Source organism: Schistocerca piceifrons, chromosome 2 (genome assembly GCF_021461385.2).
Source record: "Schistocerca piceifrons isolate TAMUIC-IGC-003096 chromosome 2, iqSchPice1.1, whole genome shotgun sequence".
Taxonomy (NCBI): domain Eukaryota; kingdom Metazoa; phylum Arthropoda; class Insecta; order Orthoptera; family Acrididae; genus Schistocerca; species Schistocerca piceifrons.
Window position 1 is genome coordinate 579,991,846 of NC_060139.1, and position 21,633 is coordinate 580,013,478.

The following is a 21,633-nucleotide window of genomic DNA, read 5'->3' on the forward strand; positions in this document are numbered from 1 at the left end:
CTTTCAGCACAGGACAGGAACATGTAGACAAAATGTGGCTCAAGTTTAAAAGAATAGCTGACCATTCACTGGATAGATATGTACCCAGTAGAACAGTTCATAATGGGAGGGAACTTCCATGGTACACAATCACTGTACAGAAACAGGTTACTGTGTAATAGGTGTAAAACAAAGCACAGGGCTATAGATAGATCGACACTGAATGAAACATGTTTGGCTCACAAGGTAGCAATGCATGATGCCTTCAGTGACTACCGTATCAGAATGCTGTCAAGTGATCTTTTGCAGAACCTAAAGAAATTCTGGTTGTATGTAAAGGCTGATAGTGGCACCAAAGTTAGTGGCCATTCCCTAGAGAATGAGATGGGAACTGAAATTGAGGGTAGCAAAGCAAAAGCTGAAGTGCTTAACTCAGATTTCAAATGTTCCTTTACAAAGGAAAACCCAGGAGAACTGCCCCAATTTAATCCTCTTACCACTGAAAAGATGAATGAAATAAGTATTATTAATGACAGTGGTGTTGAGAAACAGTTGAAATCTTTAAAATTGAACAAAACTCCATGCCCCAACTGAATCCCGGTCAGATTCTGTATCGAATTTGCAGCTGAGTTAGCCCCTCTTCCCACCACAATCAATCATAGGTCCCTCAATTTAAAAAAATCATGCCAAGTTCTTGGAAAAAGGCATAGGTCACATCCATTTAGAAGAAGCGTAGTAGAAGTGATTCGCAAGACTACCATCCAACATCTATGACATCCATTTGTTGTAGAATCTTAGAACGTATTCTGAGCTAAAACATAATCAGGTATTCTAAACAGAAAGACCTCCTCAGTACCAACCAGCATGGATTTCAAAAACATCAATATGTGGAACCCAACTCGCACTTTTCCTACACGACATGCTAGCTTTGGATCAAGGCATCCAGGTAGATGCAGCGCTTCTTGATTTTTTTTTAATGTGACTCAGTACCACACCTATGTTTATTGTCAAAAGTACAATTACACAGGGTTGAGGACTGTTTGGTAGAGAGGACACAGCATGTTATGTTATCAGATGTAGAAGTAACTTTGGGTGTGCCGCAGGGAAGTGTGTTGGGACCCTTGCTGCTCATGTTTATATTAATGACCATGCAGATAATATTAATAGTAAAAGCAGGCTTTTTGCAGATGATGCTGTTATCTATAATGAAGTACTATCCGAGACAAGCTGCATAAATATTCAGTCAGATCTTTTTATACCATTTCAACATGGTGCAGAGATTGGCAACTTGCTCTAAATGTTCTTACATGTACAGTTTCGCACTTCACAAAATGGAAAAAAACGTAGTATCCTATGATTATAATATCAATGAGACACTGTTGGAATTGGCCAACTCATACAAATACCTGGTTGCAACACTTTGAGCATATGTGATCGTTCCATTTCATATCCCCACAGTCATGGGTAAAGCACGCGATAGACTTCAGTTCATTGGTAGAATACTGGGAAATTAATATCAGTCTACAAAGGAGATTGCTTACAAATCACTTGTGCAACCAGTTCTAGAATATTGCTCAAGTGTGTGGGGCCCTTACCACACAAGACTAACAGGGGATGTTGAATGTACACAGAGAAGGGCGGTATGAATGGTCACAGGTTTGTTTAATCTGTGGGAGAGTGGTACAGAGAAAACTATTAACAAAGTCAAGAACCGGCTGCAAATGATTACTCTATGGCTATAATACAACCCCCTGTGTGACTCTCACATAGAGATTGTGAAGATAAGATTAGAATAATTACTGCACAGACAGAGGTATTCAAACCATCATTCTTTCTGTGCTCCGTCCATGAATGGGACAGGAAGAAAACCTAACAACTAGTACAATGGGACGTACCCTCTGCCAAGCACCTCACAGTGGTTTGCAGAAATATGGTGAGGCTGACCTGTTAAAATTCCTGGAATCTCTAAAGACATTCTCCCAATTCAATTTCACATGGTCCTATTCCAAATCCCATGCTACTTTCCTTGATGCTGATCTCATCCTTGCCAAAGGCCAGCACACATTTCCATCCACATCAAACCTACTAACAAGTAACAGTACTTACATTTTGACAGTTGCCATCCTTTCCATGTCAGACAATCCCTCCCATACAACCTTGGCATTCGACGCAAACATATTTATTTGGATGCAGACTCTTTACTGCAATAAACCACCACTCTCACTTCAGCCTTCGTTGGATGTAATTATCCCAAAAGCCTAGTTCAAAAGGAGATTTCCCAGGCCATCACATCCAATCCTGGTACTGCTGATCCCTCCAAAAAACAACTTTGGAACACACCAATTGTCACCCAGTACTATCCTGGTCTTGAATGTATCAATCAGGTACTTCGACAAGACCATGATTCACCTACCCAATCTCTGCAATATCCTTGTCAGACCCTATACTCCTTTTTCTTTTTTATGGTTTTAGGGCGCAAAACTGCTACGGTCATTAGCGCCCGGTCTGTGACTTAGGAAAAGGTAAAAAAACAAAACTGGAAACCAGCAGCAATGGGAACGAAACTCAAAAAATTGGAGAAACTAAAAACAGAAGGAAAGCTTAAAAAACCGCTATAGAAGGGGGTTGGTTGTCCCCAAAAAGAGCTTCAAATGACTGACGTCATCTCACTGGCACTAATAAACTCGAGAACGCGATCGACTGAGCGCGTGTCATCTGCTAAAATTGACGATATATCAGGCGACAGCTGTAGACGGGCGCGTAATGGGGTAAAATAGGGGCACTCGATTAAAAGGTGTCATACCGTTCACAGCTGAGAGCAGTGGGGACAGAGTGGGGGAGGATAGTCACTTAAAAGATGTCGATGGCTAAAAAGACAGTGCCCTATCCAGAGTCTAGTTAAAATTACCTCCTCCCGACGACACGTTCGGGAGGAAGAGGTCCAAGCACAGGGAAGAGCTTTCATGTCTCACAATTTATTACTGGGAAGTGTCGACCAATGTGCATGCCATAAAAGAACAACACTACGACATAAAACACTCCGTAGATCGGCGAAGGGAATTGTGCGAATAGCTGGCCGAAGGAGAGATACTGCAGCCTTGGCCGCTATATCGGCCGCCTCATTTCCACAGATACCAACGTGTCCTGGGATCCAGAGGAACGCCACAGAGACACCCCCCAAGTGGAGCAAGCGTAGGCAGTCCTGAATCCGGTGGACCAGAGGGTGGACAGGGTAGAGAGCTTGGAGACTGAGGAGGGAGCTGAGAGAATCGGAACAGATAACATACTGTATCCGCTGATGGCGACAGATGTATTGGACAGCCTGGAGAACAGCATAAAGCTCTGCGGTATAAACCGAACACTGGTCGGGAAGCCGAAATCGATTTGGGGTGTTGCCAACAATATAGGCACTCCCTACACCTACCAATGTTTTTGAGCCATCAGTGTAAATAAATGTGGCTTCCGTCATTTGTGCACGTAGAGCGAAAATGCCCGACGATAAACAAGTGAAGGGGTAGCATCCTTGGGAAACTGACAAAGGTCACGGAGCAGGCAGGTCCGGGAACGGAGCCAAGGCGGTGCTGTACCCCAAGTTGTCAAGAAAGTTTTAGGAAAGCGGAAGGAAAGAGAATGGAGCAGTTGACGGAAGTGGACTCCCGGTGGTAGTAGGGAGGAAGGGCGGCCTGCATACCCTAAATCCAAGGAGGCGTCGAAAAAAATGTCATGGGCCGGATTAGCAGGCATGGAAGACAGATGGCTAGCATAACGACTCAGAAGGACAGCTTGCCGATTGGACAGCGGAGGTTCAGCAGTCTCAGCATAAAGGCTTTTCACAGGGCTGGTGTAAAAAGCTCCAGACATTAAACGTAATCTACGGTGGTGGATAGAGTCGAGACGCCGAAGAATAGATGGCTGAGCAGAGGAGTAAAGTATGCTTCCATAGTCCAATTTCGAGCGCACTAAGGCGCAATAGAGGCGGAGAAGGACCACTCGGTCCGCTCCCCAGGAGGTACCATTCAGGACACGGAGGGCGTTGAGGGATCGCAGACAGCGAGCCGAAAGATAGAAAACGTGGGAGGACCAGCACAGTTTTCTGTCAAACATAAGACCCAAGAATTTAGCGACGCTGACAGGTCCTAGATGTAAGCAAGGTCGAAGAAACTCTGTACGACGCCACAAATTAACACAAACGGTCTTACTGGGAGAAAAGCGGAAGCCGGTTTCGATGCTCCCAAGAGTGGAGGCGATCGAGACATCCTTGAAGACGTCATTCAAGAAGGCTGGTCCGTTGAGAGCTGTAATAGATCGCAAAATCGTCCACAAAGAGGGAGCCCGAGACATCAGGAAGGAGACAATCCATAATTGGATTTATGGCAATGGCAAACAGTACAACACTTAGCACGGAGCCCTGGGGTACCCCGTTTTCTTGGGAGAAAGTACGGGAGAGAGTAGTGTTCACCCGCACTCTAAATGTGCACTCTGCCATAAATTCGCGAAGAAAAAGGGGCAGCCGACCGTGAAAGCCCCACGAGAACAGTGTGCGGAGGATGCTTGTCCTCCAACAGGTATCGTATGCTCTCTCCAGATCAAAAAATATTGCTACTGTTTGGCGTTTCCGGAGAAAATTGTTCATGATATAAGTGGAGAGAGCAACAAGATGGTCAACTGCAGAATGATGCTTTCAGAAACCGCATTGGGCAGGTGTTAAAAGACTGCGGGACTCCAGCTACCAGGCTAAAAAGCAATTCACCATATGCTCCAAAACCTTACATACACTACACGTGAGAGAAATGGGGCAATAGCTAGAGGGGAGATGTTTGTCCTTTCCAGGTTTCGGAACAGGAACAACGATAGCTTCCCGCCATCATCTGGGAAAAGTACTGTCTGTCCAAATTCGATTATAATGGCGAAGGAGGTAACGCAGACTATGGTATGATAAATGCAGCAACATTTGTATGTGGATACCATCCGGTCCTGGGGCGGAAGAGCGAGAAGAAGAGAGTGCATGTTGGAGTTCCCGCATGGAGAAAACAGTACTGTAGCTTTCGCGATTTTGAGAGGAGAAGACAAGAGGTTGCACTTCCGCTGCATGTTTCTTCGGCAGAAATGCTGGCAGGTAATTTGAAGAGCTCGAAATCTCAGCAAAGTGTTGACCCAATGAGTTAGAAATTGCGACGGTGTCCACTAATGTATCACGCGCGTCAGTGAGCCCAGAGACTGGGGAGAAACTAGGCGCGCCCGACAACCGTCGAATCCGACTCCAAGCTTCCGAGGAAGGAGTGAAGGTGTTAAATGAGCTAGTAAAGAAGTCCCAGCTTGCCGTCTTGCTATCACGGATGACGCGATGGCATCACGCACGGAACTGCTTATAGCAGATACAGTTGGCCAAAGTAGGATGGTGTCTGAAAACGCGAAGAGCACGCCGCCACTCATGTATTGCATCACGGCATGCCTCGTTCCACCAAGGATCTGGGGGGCGCCAGGGCAATACGGAGGTGCTAGGTATTGAACGTTCCGCAGCTGTAAGAATAACATCTGTAATATGAGTGACCTCATTGTCGACGCTAGGAAAGTGACGGTCATTGAATGTCGCTAGAGCCGAAAAAAGTGTCCAATCGGCTTGGGCAAACTTCCAGTGTCACAGGCGCATATATGGCAGTTGTGGCTGCAATCGAAGGACACATGGAAAGTGGTCACTCGAGTGTGTATCAGCAAGAGCGAAGCATTCGAAGTGTTGAGCTAACGGAACAGTACCAACCGAAAGGTCCAAATGAGAGAGATTTGTCATGGAGGCAGACAAAAATGTAGGGTCCCCAGTGTTGAGGCAAACAAGATCCGCTTGGTGGAAGATGTCTATCAATAGTGAGCCACATGGACAAGGATGTGGAGATCCCCAAAGCAGGTGGTGGGCACTGAAGTCCCCAACCAGCAAATAGAGGGGTGGAAGCTGACCAAGAAGATGAAGGAGATTAGCTCGTGCCATTGGTGTGGACGATGAAATGTATACAGTACAAAGAGAGAAGATGTATCCAGAAAGGGAAAGACGGACAGCGACTGCTTGGAAGGAAGTGTTTAAGGAGATTGGGTGATAAGGGAGAGTATCATGGAGAAGAATCATGAGTCCTCCATGGGCTGGAGTGCCTTCAACAGAGGGGAGATCAAATCGCACTGACTGAAAATGGGGGAAAACAAAGCGGTCGTGGGGACGCAACTTTGTTTCCTGAAGACAGAAGATGACTGGCGAGTAGGATCGTAAGAGGATGGACAATTCATCCCGATTGGCTCGAATGCCGCGGATATTCCAATGGATAATGGACTTAGGGTGGACAGAAAATGGAAGAGTGTGACCAAGGTTGCCATCAACTCAACGATTGCTCAGAGCTTGCGACCGACAGCGTGGAACAGAATTCAGCCGAAGGGAGAAGATCCTGATCCATAGGTTGTTCAGGAGCAGCTCCTGCCACCAGCGATCGGCCAGTTGATCGGCCGACAGCAGTGCGCCTCGGCGACACAGAAGACAGCCGAGGGTGGCTACCGCCAGGTGGTGCTGTAGATGAGACACGCCGTGGCAGAGAAGGAGAGGAACTGGGTTTCTTACTAGCCTTCTTGGAAACAGGATGTTTAGATGAAGGAGGAACCGATGGTTGTGAAGTTGGGGTATGTAAAAAATCTTCACGAGTAGGCTCTTTTTTGGAAGTCCAGGTGTCTTGACTTTTGGGCTCGAGATTTAGCAGAACCCGATGAAGGGTGTGCCCTAGAGTGAGAAGGCGAAAGTGGGGAGGTTGAACGGACGATCTTTGCGCTGGCTGATCTGACGGCCGTGGCACTAAAGGTGAGATCACAAGTCCGCATGGCCGCCTCCTTTGTTGGCCGAGGAGAGGCAAGGACAGTGCTGTATTTACCTGTCTGAGGCACAGTGGGCTTTCGAGTGGCGAATAATTTTCGAGCAGCAAAGGTCGACACCTTTTCCTTCACTCTGATTTCCTGAATGAGCTTTTCGTCTTTCAAAATGGGGCAATCGCTAGAGGAAGCTGCGTGGTCTCCCATACAGTTGATGCAACGAGGGGATGGAGGTGGACAAGCACCCTCATGGGCATCCTTGCCACACGTAACACATTTGGCCGGATTGGAACAGGACTGGCTGGTATGATTGAACCGCTGACACCAATAGCAACGCGTAGGGTTTGGGATGTAAAGGCGAACGGAAATCATCTCATAGCCCGCTTTTATTTTCGATTGGAGTTGAACTCTGTCAAATGTCAAAAAGACAGTACGGGTTGGAACGATGTTCGTGTCAACCCTTTTCATGACTCGATGAACAACCCTGGTCAGACAGGTAGTGTTGAATTTCCTCGTCGGACAATCCGTCGAGGGAGCGTGTATAAACGACCCCACATGAGGAATTTAAAGTGCAGTGCACTTCCACCCGGACGGGGAAGGTGTGTAGCAGTGAAGTACGCAGCAATTTTTGTGCCTGGAGGGCACTGACTGTTTCTAACAACAAGGTGCCATTTCGTAATCTGGAACAAGACTTTACAGGACCTGCAATTGCGTCGACACCTTTCTGAATAATGAAAGGGTTGCCGTGGAGAAGTCGTGACCTTCGTCAGACCGAGAAACAACAAGGAACTGTGGCAACGATGGAAGAACTGCCTGTGGCTGAGACTCATTGAACTTACGCTTGTGAGCAGACATAGTAGAAGATGAGGAAACCATTGCGGAAGTATCCCCCATGATTACCGGTGTCTCCGATGGTGCGCTCCTCCCTTGTGGGAGCCCTCTCTGAGGGCACTCCCGCCTTACGTGATTGTTCACACCTCAGGTCACACCTCCCGAGAAACGGACGGAGGGACCAATCAGCACTTTTGGAAAGTATCAGCTCAGGTGATCACCCCTCCCTGGGCCTGGCCGTTACCAGGGGGTACGTACGTGTCCTACCTGTCTTCCCGGGGTGGGGAATTACGCGTTATCCCGTCACCGGCTACGCATGAAAATGCGTGGGTCGACCTTCAGACACACACAGGGAGGAAAAAAGAGAAAGGGAAAAACAAAGAAAGGGAAAGGAAAGAAGAGAGGTCTCAAATGCCGCAGCAGAGAAAAAGGTAAAGAGAAGAGGTAAGGAAAAGAGAAGGACAAAGGAAGGCTGAAGACATGCAAGCAGAGAAAGCGAAGAAAGTGTTACATTTTCCAGTGTCCGTCTCCGGACGTAGGCACAAAACATACTCCCAGAGGGGGAGAAAGGGAAGGAAAGAGGCGGTGTTGAGTGGGGGGGTGCAGATGGGGGATGGGGAAGGATGCGGAAAAGGAAGGTATGCAGCCCGGAAAGGAAGGAGGGCCACATTAGCTCAGGGTCCCGTGCTCGCTATGCACGTATCCACAAAAGAGTTGTGGACCCCCTGGGGGGATGCTCCTTCTGCACCCATCTCTCTGCATTATGGCTCCTACCCCTGCAGCCATCCCCACTGCAAGACTTCCCCTATGCATCCTCCTACCACCACCTATTTCATCCCCGGAATTGGTAGAACTTATACTATTAAAGGGAGAGCCATTTCTGAAACGACACTTCATATACCAGCTGTTATGTAAACACTGTTCGGCCTTTTACGTCGGCATAACTACCACGCAGTCATCAGTCAGGACGGATGAGCATAGGTAAAGGGTGTATACAGTCAACTCACAGTATCCTGTTGCATAGCATGCTGTACAACATAACAGTCATAACCTCAGTGCCTGTTTCACCACATGCGTCATCTGCATTCTTCCCCCAGACACCCGTTTCTCAGAACTCCACAGGTAGGAACTAGCACTACAACATGTCCTTGGTTCATGCCACCCACCTGTCCTTAATTTAGGTTAATTCCATCCATCTCATCATTTACTCACAGTAACTACTCCTTTCTTTACTCCATTTTAGTTTCCCCACATCTTTCATTTCTTGACTCGTCTATTTTTCGCCGTTATGGTTTTAGGGCGCAAAACTGCTGCGGTCATTAGTGCCCGAGGATATTACACTGTGTTCCACCTTTAAGCTCTCAGGTTTTCAAATCTCGTTCAGTGCTGTCCCCAACAATCAGTCTTCCCTTCTCATCCCATCTGGTAGTCTCCCCTGACCAGGGGTTCTGGGTGACTTTTATGAATGTGTGTGTGTGTGTGTGTGTGTGTGTGTGTGTGTGTGTGTGGGCGGGCGCGCGCGTTGCACCCCTGCCACCACTTGAGTATATTTTTTATCCATCCATTAATATTAGAAGTAGTAGTTAGTTTTTTACACTAATTACAAAGTTGATCAGCAAAGAAGTCTATAGAGCCTTTCAAGAGGGCAGTGTCGGAAAAATATAAAAAGTAATAAAGAATTTCTATGGATTAACATACACAGCAAAGTTAAACTTTACATGAGGTATCAACTTACTTCGCCATTTTCTGTTACAGCCATGGATGATGTCTGGCCACAAGCAATGGATACGCATTTCTTCCCACCAATTACACTGTTCACTTTTCTTGGAGCACTCTGGTTGGAGCTCAATGCTGAACCAACCTGACCACAGTTGTTATGTCCCCATGCATAAATCTGTAGCACAGAAAAGTTAATTTTATTTATTGAATTTTCACTCAGTTTAACAGTTTGCCAATGCTGTTTCAGAATTGATTTTATTTTAGTAATCTTAATAAAAAAACAATACAAGAAAACGAAAGGGGAAAATACAAACCTGGAAATACTCAACAGACCTAGAAAACCCAAATCAGGATAGCTGAGTCACTAAAATAAGCTTGTAACCTACTTAAATGAACAGCTTTTGTACTTTCCAAATGTGTTTTGGTGACTTAAAAATATAGTAAAATGATCAAGAAACCATGCAACCTATTATTCCATTCATTTCAGTTACAACTGCACAAGACTATTATGCTGGTGCATGGAGTGACTACTGTGATACCCACACTCACTGAATGATCAGGAGACAAGAGGTACAAGTAAATTCAAAATGTGGCTGTCTTAATTATTAATAAAATATTAACAATTTAATGAATTTAGACATATTAAAACTACAATGCAGAAATACTTATCCATACAATTTCTTGCAATCACTTAGCAGAGGATGAGTTACTATATATCTTCATTGGAGATTTTTGCTGCCAATGACCTTACTCATGATTGGACAGCAATTTGAAGTTCTTTGCAGTTAGGGAAACGTAGTGACAACTTTGGGGAACAGGTGGGAGAAAAATCTGATCTGTACAGAGGTTTGTTCAAACAACTTTGATCTGAAAAAGGTTAAGGCGTTTTTCTACGAGTATAGATACGTAGTGCTGTATAGTAAAACTATCCCCGAGCTCAACATAGTATGTGGTTTCTTTTTTTTTATGTCCCCCAGCAGTTTTTTTTTAAATTTCACTATATACTATTCACTTAACTGTTGTGCATCATTCCATGAACTGAACTAGTAATATACCTTTCCTGTACCAAAAGATAGCAATTATAACTTTCTTTCATGAAAAGATCTAACAGTGTTTTACAGGATTCAAAGATTAAATTGACGCATTTGAGGAAAATGCGTCCAAAACACACACACACACACACACACACACACACACACACACACAACATTGTTAATCAACAATTTCCTGTGAGTGATTTCTGCACAAATCACTGACAACTAAACAGTCATCAACTCCTTGCACAATTTTGTCACTCATGAAATCATCTCCATAACTCAACAAATTTCACAGTGAGTATTCACAGCTTTTCTTTTCCCCATAACAAGTAAATCTGACACTTGAATCCATGGGATTTGTGACTGAAGAAGTTACCCAAACCTTCATCACACAAGGCATGCAACAAAGATCTTCCCTCTCAGAAAACCAGATGCATATTAACACAAACTACATACAAGCATCCCAAAAAGGTCATCAAACACCCTGTTTTCAATGCACTGTCACATGAATTTACTTTACATATTGCCCTCTTATGATTTGATTGATAGTTTCATCCCAAACATACTATTTAATCTGTGATCTCTGTTTGCTGCAATCTGATCTCTGTTTACTGCAATCTCAGTACCAAAAAAGATAAGCTCAATAATCACATGTTGCTTTTGACAAATATCAAGAACACAAGTCATTCTGATTGTCTGCTATGGCAACAATGTGTGATGAATGTTCTCCTTGTTGGTTAGGGTTTTATGTAGCGACTGGCTCTCTCCCTGTAGTTGCAGCTGAGTCGGAGCACTTCATGAGATCTGTCACTCGACATAATATACGACATATTTCCTTTTTTTAAAAAAACAAAATGGTCACCGTAGTTGATTCTTGTGAAGTAGAGGTCATGCTAATCAGTGACTCTGAAATCCCATGTGTAGGCAAGGACAGGCTTGACTTCTTCACATTCTGCAGCTGTTACTAGAGCAACTCTCATTACAAACTCATATCACAAAAAAAAGCACGTCCTTTGCTTTTTTTTCCTAACATATATTTCCTAGAATGGGCATACAGATCATTACAGTCACTCATGAATTAGATAGCACACAGCTTTTCATGCTACATACTCCTCGAAGGCTTAACATGACATACAAGATTACAATATATTTCATTTGTCAAAAAAACCATCTGTTTTTTTGTTTTCATTCTTGGAGAGCATGGTTGCTCCTTGACAGTCAAGCCACTGCCAAACCATGACACCATGCAATTTTTTTTCCATGGACATGCCAACAGAAAATGGACAAAACCTGCAGCACAACTGACACACCTCATGCATGCACTCAAAATAACTTCAGGCATCTTCCCAACTCCTCTTCCTATTATTGCTTGTTGCTTATGGAGCCGGAGATTGTGGAAATTGAGGGTTGCATAGAACATAATATACAACAAGGATGGACACTTGATTAAGAATCATTAAGCAAGGAGGGTGTCTGTCTGCATGCAAATTTTGTTCAACAGTTTATACTAGCATTACAGCTATCAAGTTCTTAGAATGAATAGTCACAAGTAAACAGTCTATTATGACACACTCAATATCCCAGTGATGAAAATGTTATGGAATTTAAGAGGATGATATGTACTTGTTTCATTACGTAGTTTATTTGGACCACCTCTTCCAATACTTCTTCAGACACTGAAGATGGTGCCTAGGCCCGCAGTGCAAACTTTACTCTCATCCTAGATGGATTGAAATAATAATTTAATAATAATAATTCACACTACTACTTTCCACTTGAAAATATAAAATAAGGAAATCATTCCCACTCGAACCCAAGAATGGAAACACACCACTATTGCTTTCAATGATAATTATTAATAAATGTGAGATAAGAAGCAGCATGATTGACCCACATCAATTTTTTTTCTGTTATTCCTCAGAAATAAACAAAGTTAGCCACAAAGTTAGTTTTATATTGATATGAAACAGTCGAAATTGAAATAAAAAAGACAAACTGTACATCCAAGATATCCCATTTTTTTTTATTTTTTTTTTTTTTTTTTTTTTTTTTTTTTGTGACTTCCTCTATTACTGAAACACTTAGCAAGTACTGGACCAGTTCTCTTTTACCCTTTTCCTAGAAATTTGTAGCCAGTGATGATGATAACTAATGCTTATCTGTATTAATGTATAGCCTGACTTCTCCCATAATCTTGAGAGTTCTCCATCATGATGGAATTTACAGAAATGAATTGATTGATTAATTAATTCATGGTGACACTTTTTTCAGTGTCATGAAGGCAAACCCTCACGGATTGATCATAGGTGCATAAAGACAGTAAAAATCAGGTAGACTGATATAAATAGGGCTATGACCTAGCCAAAATTTTGACTGTTCCTACTGTGTTGGATTTGACCATTTTAATGAATTGGAGGAGCACCTTACTAATCATGCCATGTCAATAATAAAACCTTACAGATCAGATACTGAACGTTCATTATCATGTTGCACCCATTTGGAAAATCACTGTTTACGTATCATGTGGTAGATGTTTCAATTCCATTACCTTTTTCAAATATTGCCACCACTTGAGCACAGCTCACAACTAAATGTGAATGAAATACAGACCTGGCTGAATAGACAATTTTCCTGTGGGTACAGCACAAAATGACAGGCGAATGACAGTTTAGCTAGAATTCACTAACGCAACTTTATTTTCTGATGATTTTTTCATAAAATTAGACTGACAGAATTGCTTTTTACAACTTCAAAAGTGTATTAGAAGAAGTAAATCCATCTATCTTTGATGTCTTTAGATGCAAGCAACACTTACACAATCTCATTTCCTTGTTATCTTATATTCATAAGCTTCAGACTTTTAAAACATATAGAACAGATTTGGCACAAAATTTCAGTATTAATGTAGGAATATTTTAATTACCTCACCATCATCGGTCAAAGTAAGCGAATGATGGCTCCCAGCAGCAACTGCAACTACATGCTTGCCTTCAAGAGCCATATCAATCACTGTTGGTTTCAGTCTCTGACAGGAAGTTCCATCTCCCACTTCACAATATCCATTGTGACCCCAAGAGAAAACCAATCCATCTGCAGTATATGCTAAAACATGGGGGCCACTCCCATATGCAAATCCTGGAAACATAACAGAAAAACAGACCTCTAAAACAAAATGTCCCATCGTGTGTAGCACACTGCTCAAATTTGGATTAGAATTGGATTAAACAGAGCAATAACAAGCAACAACGTTTTACATAAAAAGCTGCTAAGATTGTGCTAATGAAGCACAAATTTTAACTACAATGCCACATACAATAAAAGATATCTTCCAATTCTGTGCAAGTAATAATATTATTAAATGATCGTCCTGTAGATCCGTCAATGTCTCCAGTAGAAAGGAACTGCGTGACCATAATCCAGCAACCTACCTACCCTTCCATCCTCACCCCTCTCCCCCACCCCTTCCCTTCCAACTCGTTAAACCCTCCAGAATATAATTTACCCCTTAATACAATTCTACTGTACTTAGATGCAGCACAAAAATTTAATATTTGCTCTTAATACATTTCATTTAACAATAAACATTGATTTTATACCATTAAAATACTATATGTAATAATCTATAATTTTTCCATCCCTTGCAATGTGAAAACTATTAGTCCTAGAGAAAAAATGAACAGGACCTTTATTGTGGGAAATTTAACATAGTTTAATTTTGTACCGACAAACTTTTCTGCTAGAAGCTTTCAAGTAATTCACGAAAAACATAAAAGGGTGATCTTTAAACACCCCACCATCCTTACACTTGCACCCCAACAGTGGGGATTTTTAGTATGTTGTCCATGACACACCCTTCTACCATCGCACAAAAATTTGCAGCTACATCCTTTTTTCCTTTAATTTTTGTACATTAACAGGACTAACAAGTGACTGCACAACTGACATTATATAGGAGAAGGACAGGAAGTAATTTGAGAAATATAAGCCAAAATGTCACAGAGAATCATTAGAGCACAGTGTTACAACATCCTTCTACAGTAGATTACTAATTTCAGTTGTGGAAAGCTTCACTGTAATAATAAGCACAGCTCATAACTTTTGAATGTTCAGGTTTCAGACTAACGTAAAACTGTTCTCTATCCAAAGGTTAGTTTGGATACTGCAGTGTTTTACAAGGCATGGTGATATTGGAGGTAGTAAACCCTTGTTTTCCTCCAATCTGTGAACTGACTTACCAAGTCAGTTGTAGAAGGAAGCTGCAGTTTAACACTGATTCCAAGTCAGAGTTATCTTTCATTCTTCACATTAACTCTAATGCTAGCAGAGTTATATCCTTTAGTTACTAAACACAGTTAACATTCAGACATAAGTCACAGTTCTTTGTTTTAGAACAACCATAAATGTACAGGTGTCTTATTTATAGATCTGACATAAAATTGAAGTGCAAAAATTTCTCTTACCTTCCACACGCTTATGACAAAGTGCCTTTACTTTTTTTGGAAAAAGTGTGCTATCATGACATTCTAGTCCCAAGCATCCTGCAGAATTGGAGCCCAGTGCATAAACATTGTCATCTTCTGTAACTATTAGAGCTTCATTTCCACTGTTCCCTAAAAGGAAAAAAAAAGAGGGATATTTTTTCCTCATGTGTCGGAGATAAAGAACAGGTCACGCAGCAGTGTGCAGGATTTGTATGGTATCAAGTACTTCATTAAGAAACACGGTCAAGTCTTGTCAATTATTCATCATTTTCAAAATACAGGGTGTCCAGAAAATGGCTCCCTGATTTTAAAATTAAATATCTCGAAAACAAAGATCGATAGAGGAATGCAGTAAACGGTATGTTTATTGTGAAAGCTGTAAGAAGTTTATACAGCAGTTTGAAATAATAGTTACAAAAGCTGCTAACAGATGGTGCTGTACGCATACAGCTCATATCAGCATACATAAGTGAAATAATCATATGAAAACGATCTTTGCAAACAATCACATCAAAATGTTTTCAAAATGTTCACCGTTGGCACTACAGAGGTGATGCAAACGAAGAATGAAATTCGCCATCACATTTCGTAGTGTCTCAACCGAAATGGATTCACATGCCACAGAGATCGCCGATTCAAGCTCGTCCAGCGTGGCGGGATGCTTCGGGTAGACCATGTCTTTCACTGTGCCCCACAAAAAAATGTCACAGGGAGTCAAATCCGGCAAATACGGAGGCCAATCCATGCCTGCACTAGTATATTTGGGATATTCCAAAGCAATGACTCGATTCCCGAAGTATTCCTCAAGAAAGCAAAACACTTGTTCGGTCCGGTGTGGTCGGGCTCCATCTTGCATAAACCATTCAGTACCTGGTCGATCCTCTAACACTTGCTGTGTGGCGACAAATTGTTCCAAAATTGCAGCGTACCGTGCACCAGTGACCGTTTCTCAAATGAAAAAAGGGCCAATAATGTCTCTGCTGCATACTGCAGCCCACACAGTAACTTTAGGAGAATACAGGGGTTTCGCTTCACACCAATATGGCTTTTCAGAACCCCAAAATTGCTAGTTCTGCTTATTCACATATCCATTCAGGTGGAAATGTGCTTCATCTGTAAACCAGATGCAGCCAACATCAAATCCTTCACTATCAATCATTGTGAGCATCTGATTAGCAAAGGCAACCCTTTGTTGCACAGCTCGTACGGGTATGGCCTGGTGCGTTTGAATTTTGAATGGAAACATGTGTAGGCTCTTTCTCAGTATTTTCTGCGTGCTGGAACGCTTCAAACCAGTCTCGGACGCAATTCTATGGACGGATGACATTGGATTTCGCTGAATATGCCCCACTAGATCATCAGTTACGCTGCCTGTTCGTTGAAATTTTGCGAAGAGTGTACGAATGGTTTTCGCATCGGATCCTTTTGGAACATTAAATCGTGCTTGAAAACTTCGCCTTGTTGCCGTAGGACTCCCTTCTAATCTGTGGTACTCTAGCACCAGAGAAACGTGTTGTTCAATGGAGTACATGGTTTTAATCTCTTCCTTCGGTACGCTAACCTCCTTTCACGTTTCAATAGTGGAACTGATCGCTCTGGGCTTTGGATCACTATTTATACTAGGCATTACATATGGCGATTACAGCGCCATCTGTTAGCAGCTTTTGTAACTATTATCTCAAACTGCTGTATAAACTTCTAACAGCTTTCACAATAAACATACTGTTTACTGCATTCCTCTATCAATCTTTGTTTTCGAGATATTTAATTTTGAAATCAGGGAGTCCTTTTCTGGACACCCTATATAATATTAAATTCAACAGTAAGTAAATGAGACAATGGGAGTATGGAAGATACTGAGCTGCTAAATAAGGGCTAAGTATGATCTGCTGCTTCTATCCACACTAATATTATAAATGTGAAAGTGAATACGTCTGCTACATTTTCATAACCAAACTGCTGAACTGATTTTGATGAAATGTGTTTTGGAGATAGCTACAACCCCAGGGAAGAACATAGGCTACTTTAGACAGTAAAGAAAAATTGACCTCTAAGGGGTTGAAGTACAGAATGGAACATTTTTTTGTCAGTGAACATAAATCATGTTAACAATTATCAAATTTGTTGTATAATGTACATATTGTATAATGTGTAGCTACTTCAACAGCATAGTACACAGATGCACACTCCTGACCCCCCCCCCCCCCCCCCAAACAGGTACTGCTTGACAGTGACGCGATGCCGTGCATGCTATGCCATTGGACATTTGGAGGGGGGGAGGAGGGAGCAAACATCATGAGGTATGCTTACCCCCTAAGCAGGAGGGAGATATGCAAAGGCCATTGACATTACTGCACACACAAATATTATAAAATTTGCACTGCACTGAACTACAAATTATTTATTTTCTTTCTTTGTCGATTTAACTCTATTTAACAATTTCAGAAAGTCCACATTTTATTTTAGTGGCCAAATTGACTCCCTGAAACATAAATCCATTTTATAGTAGCTAACAGATTACTGGCACTACACACATACATATCCACTCTGCTGCATATCCAGATACTCAAAAATTACTGACTTCCTTACTCACTACCACTCACCATAAGAAACTACTGATAGGCAAGCATAGCCACAGGCAACAGCTAACACTGATATACTGAACCAAGCATATTCCAAATGGTTGTCCCCCAATTAAATAAAACAACTCAGGTGGCCTTTTTTGGTCTGACTATTTCCAAAGATATTTTGCAGACAAAGAATGAGATACCTACAGAGCATTATGGAACCTTTCTTAATAGACTATTAAAATGGTCACAAGCTTTATCATCACATATCCCCAAAATATATGTAATTCTTGTATTTTTATAAACAGATAAAGGTTAAAGCAACTTCCTTCTTGCCCAGGTATAGCAGGTGTGGTTGACTGAACATTAATGCCTGTTTGGTTATTTAGAGTTTACAATTCTATTTACTCAAATATGTGGCCAGCGATTGTCAACATATACAGAAGCCAGCGTTAGAATACAAATCTGTCTCACTACTGATTTTTTAAATTTTTTTCCACTGTCTGCAGCATCAAGTCAGCCAAAGTTACTCAGTCATGGAACAAGCCACCATATAATAATTTGTAGAATGCTGATAAAGATTTGAAACATAAAACAATATCATTACAGCAAGAAAGAAGACTAGCGACAAAACATTAAAAGACTTTAAACTTCCTGACAGATTAAAATTGTTTGCCAGACGAGGATTCGAGGATGGGACCTTTGCTTTTCATAAGCAAGTGCTCTACTGACTAACACATGCAAGAACAACTCATCCTCACAGCTTCACATCTGCCAGAACCTCCCTCTCTCGTCTTCCAATCTGAATCACTACAGCACGAACAAAATGCAGATGTCCCAGGTTCAAGTCCTGGACTGATACCCAGTTTTAATCTAGCACAAAGTATCAAATCAGCACACACACACTGGTGTAGAGTGAAATTTCATTCTGTAAATGCAAACAAATGTATAACACACTACAATGGAAGCTCTACACTTCTGCGCACAGAATAAAAGGAGGCTTCAAATTAAGATCTGGAGCTCCAGAGCATATTCCTCAGATTTTTTGTTTCTACAGAATGACTGTTGGAAATGCTGTGAAAAGAGTTGTCAATAACCTTTTTATCCACAATGAAGTTACATCCACTCTTTAATGAGGAAAACACATAACATTGGAAAACAGTACATACAGTGCCTTGGGCTTACCCAATGGATTGGAATATTTTAAGTATGGCACAGCAATCACTGTGTTGAACATTGATTACGCATTAAAACTGTTTGCTGAAGCAGGCCCCAAAATGCACAGCTACCATTGCTGACTGTTCCATTTTAATTGTGTCATCTAGACACTCAAAAAATCACTTCATACACACAAACCCACTATCACATGTGTCTGTACTGCACTCTAATCTGTTTCTGAATGGCTCTCCTATCTGTATTTAGATCCTCAATATAGAGTGAGAGGCGGGGAGGGGGGGGGGGGTGACTTATTGGCAATTTCATTGTTATTTCATTGTTGGAGCTGTCACTTTTGCAGTTGTTTGCAATCTCCCTTGGTAACATTAGAAATCATGACATTTTCTCATTATACAACAAGATGTTCTACAATCTCACTGTTTATTTTTACTGCATGTTTATCTTTAATATCCCTCAATTTTATAGAAGAATTATCCAAAGGTGACCCATTATCCTGTCATCAATTGTCTATGTGGCTGAGTCCCTTAACAATAGTAATTACCATTTAGGTGCTCATGAAATGGCCACTTGATCGAGCAAGCACGAGCTGCAATTACCTGCTGCCACATTTTGAAGGCAGCATTATTTACATGGTGGGTGGGTTGACTTTAGGGGCACTTAACACTGAGATTATCAGTGCACTGACAGATTTTAGAAGAAACAAAATTCACTAAAAATCACTAAAATTGTTGCACATAGTGAGTATAAAAGCTACAAAATGACAATTATGCATTCACTCCCACATCACTCACATTCACTCACACAATCACTATCTCACATACCTTAAGACAATGGGGAAAAGGTGAAAAGTTCTATACCAGAGATTAAAAGACAAGCAAAATGACAGAAGATCTAGCGGGTGTGTTGGGGAGGGAACGTGGGAGACAGGAAAAAGAAGGAAGCTGAAAATCATGGCGAAGAGACGCAAGGCGGAGCCCAACCGGTAAACCCGCCCGAGGGTGGGAATCAGGTGGGCAATGTCCTTGGTCTGGAAACAGGATAGAATAAGAAGGATGAGTGGGAGAGGAACATACAGCAATTGCATAAGAAACCAGAAGCTGGGACTGCTGAACAGAAAGGGGGGGGAGGGGGGGGGGGGGGAAGGGGATCCCCGATTCAACCAGGGAAGCCACCAGTGGCCAAACGGATACCACGATCGTTGACCGGATCCAGGAGGCACACAGTGTGGAAGGAGCAGCCGAACCATAAACTTGACAACCATATTCCAAGCGAGACAGCACTAAAGCCTGATAAAGGCAGAGAAGAGTGGAATGATCCGCAGCCCAAGAGGTGTGGGCAAGGAAGTGAAGGACATTGAGTTTACGGAAACATCCTATCTTCAGAAGTCTGATATGAGGCAGCCAAGTGAGCTTGTTGTCAAAAAGAAGACCCAGGAAATGAAACTGTGGGACCACAGGTAATCGTCGTGCATCAAGGTAGAGCTCCAGATCAGGGTGGACCACCCGTGACTTTAAAGGAGATAACTGAAACCCGTGTGAGAGGGTCCAGGCAGAGGCATGCCATATGGCACTCTGGAGCTGCCGTTCTGTAGATGCCATTGAAGAGGAACTAACCCAAATGCAGAACTCGTCCACATACACAGCAGGGGTGAGCAAAGGACCGAAGGAGGCCACAAATCCATCTATAGCAATGAGGGAAAGAAGTACACTCAATACGATACCCTGTGGGTTGCCATTCTCCTTGGTTCATGGAGAACTAAAAACAGTACCAACCCGAACCCGGAAAGACCGATGGAACAGGAACTGGTGGATAAAAGTCGGGAGTGGGCCCCGAAGACCCCACTCATGAAGTGTAAGTACGATATGATGGTGCTAAGCCATATCATAGGCCTTGCAAAGGTCGAAAAATACTGCAACCAAATGGCGGCGCTGGAAAAAAGCCTGCCGAACTGCGGTTTCCAGGCGAAGTAAATGGTCAATCAGAGACCGTCCTTTTTGGAAGCTACACTGGTAAGGTGACAATAGATCCCAAGATTCGAGGATCCAATGGAGCCAACGGGCTATCATACGTTCAAGTAACTTGCAAACAACATTTGTCAGACTAACTGCCCAATAGCTTTAGACAAAGAGGGGGTTCTTACCAGGCTTAAGGACGGGAACCATGATGCTATCCCTCCACTGAGAAGGGAAGTCACCCTGGAGCCAAATACGGTTAAGCACCCGGAGAAGATGACGTCTTTCTGGAGCACTGAGATATTGAAGCAATTGGTTATGAATGGAGTCTGGGCCAGGAGTCATATCATGAGAAGAAGAAAGTTCAGGAAGAAGTTCCCATTCAGTAAAAGATTCATTGTAAGATTCTGACTGACAAGGGGTAAAATATAAGGCAGAAGCTTCAGCCCGCTGTTTCTGGTGAAATAAAGCAGCCGGACAGGAGGTTGACACTGATGCTGTTGCAAAATGGGTCGCAATATGTTCCGTGAGAATCAACGAGTCCGTGCAAAGGTCATCCAGTAGGGCAAGGCTCAAGAGGGCAGACTGCCGATGGCAACCTTGGAGAGAACAAAGTGTAGCCCATACCTGTGACATAGGGGCAGTAGAACTGAGGGAAGAAACAAAGCATTCCCAACACACCCATTTGCTCCGTTTGATTAAGTAACAGGCTTTGGCGCGAAGGCATTTACAGGTAATACGATTGGCAGCGGATGGGTGCCTCTTAAGGTGTTGCAAAGCTTGACGGTGATCAAAGATGGCAATGGCAATGGCCGTACTCCACCAGGAGACGTGCCGGCGGTGAAATGGTCCAGATGAGTGTGGGATAGCAAGGCTAGCATCGGGAATGATCACATCAGACATGTCACGTAGGACGTCATCAATACAATCTGACAAAGAGGGAGTAAAAAATGACCTGTGCAGTATATAGAAGCCAATCAGCACGTTGGAAAGACAAATGAGGTAACCTGTCCATCGAGGAGTGGGAAGGGGGAGAGAGAATTAACAGGAA

At 42.7% G+C, this 21,633-nt stretch overlaps 1 protein-coding gene across 6 annotated transcripts in view; it reads right to left on the bottom strand.

Annotated features, from left to right (window-relative positions):
• The window catches only part of LOC124777697 (RCC1 and BTB domain-containing protein 1-like), a 204,932-nt gene that overhangs the window by 139,010 nt on the left and 44,289 nt on the right, over nt 1-21,633 (bottom strand). For all 6 annotated transcript variants that reach the window (XR_007015769.1, XR_007015770.1, XM_047253177.1 and 3 more), the window contains exons 3-5: nt 14,867-15,016; nt 13,330-13,541; nt 9,386-9,544 (exon numbers count right to left, since the gene is read on the bottom strand). Coding sequence is in view for 4 of the 6 variants with exons in the window: in XM_047253177.1 (XP_047109133.1) it covers nt 9,386-9,544; nt 13,330-13,541; nt 14,867-15,016 (521 nt within the window). In the remaining 2 variants the exon portion in view is untranslated. The remainder of the gene's footprint in view (nt 1-9,385; nt 9,545-13,329; nt 13,542-14,866; nt 15,017-21,633) is intronic.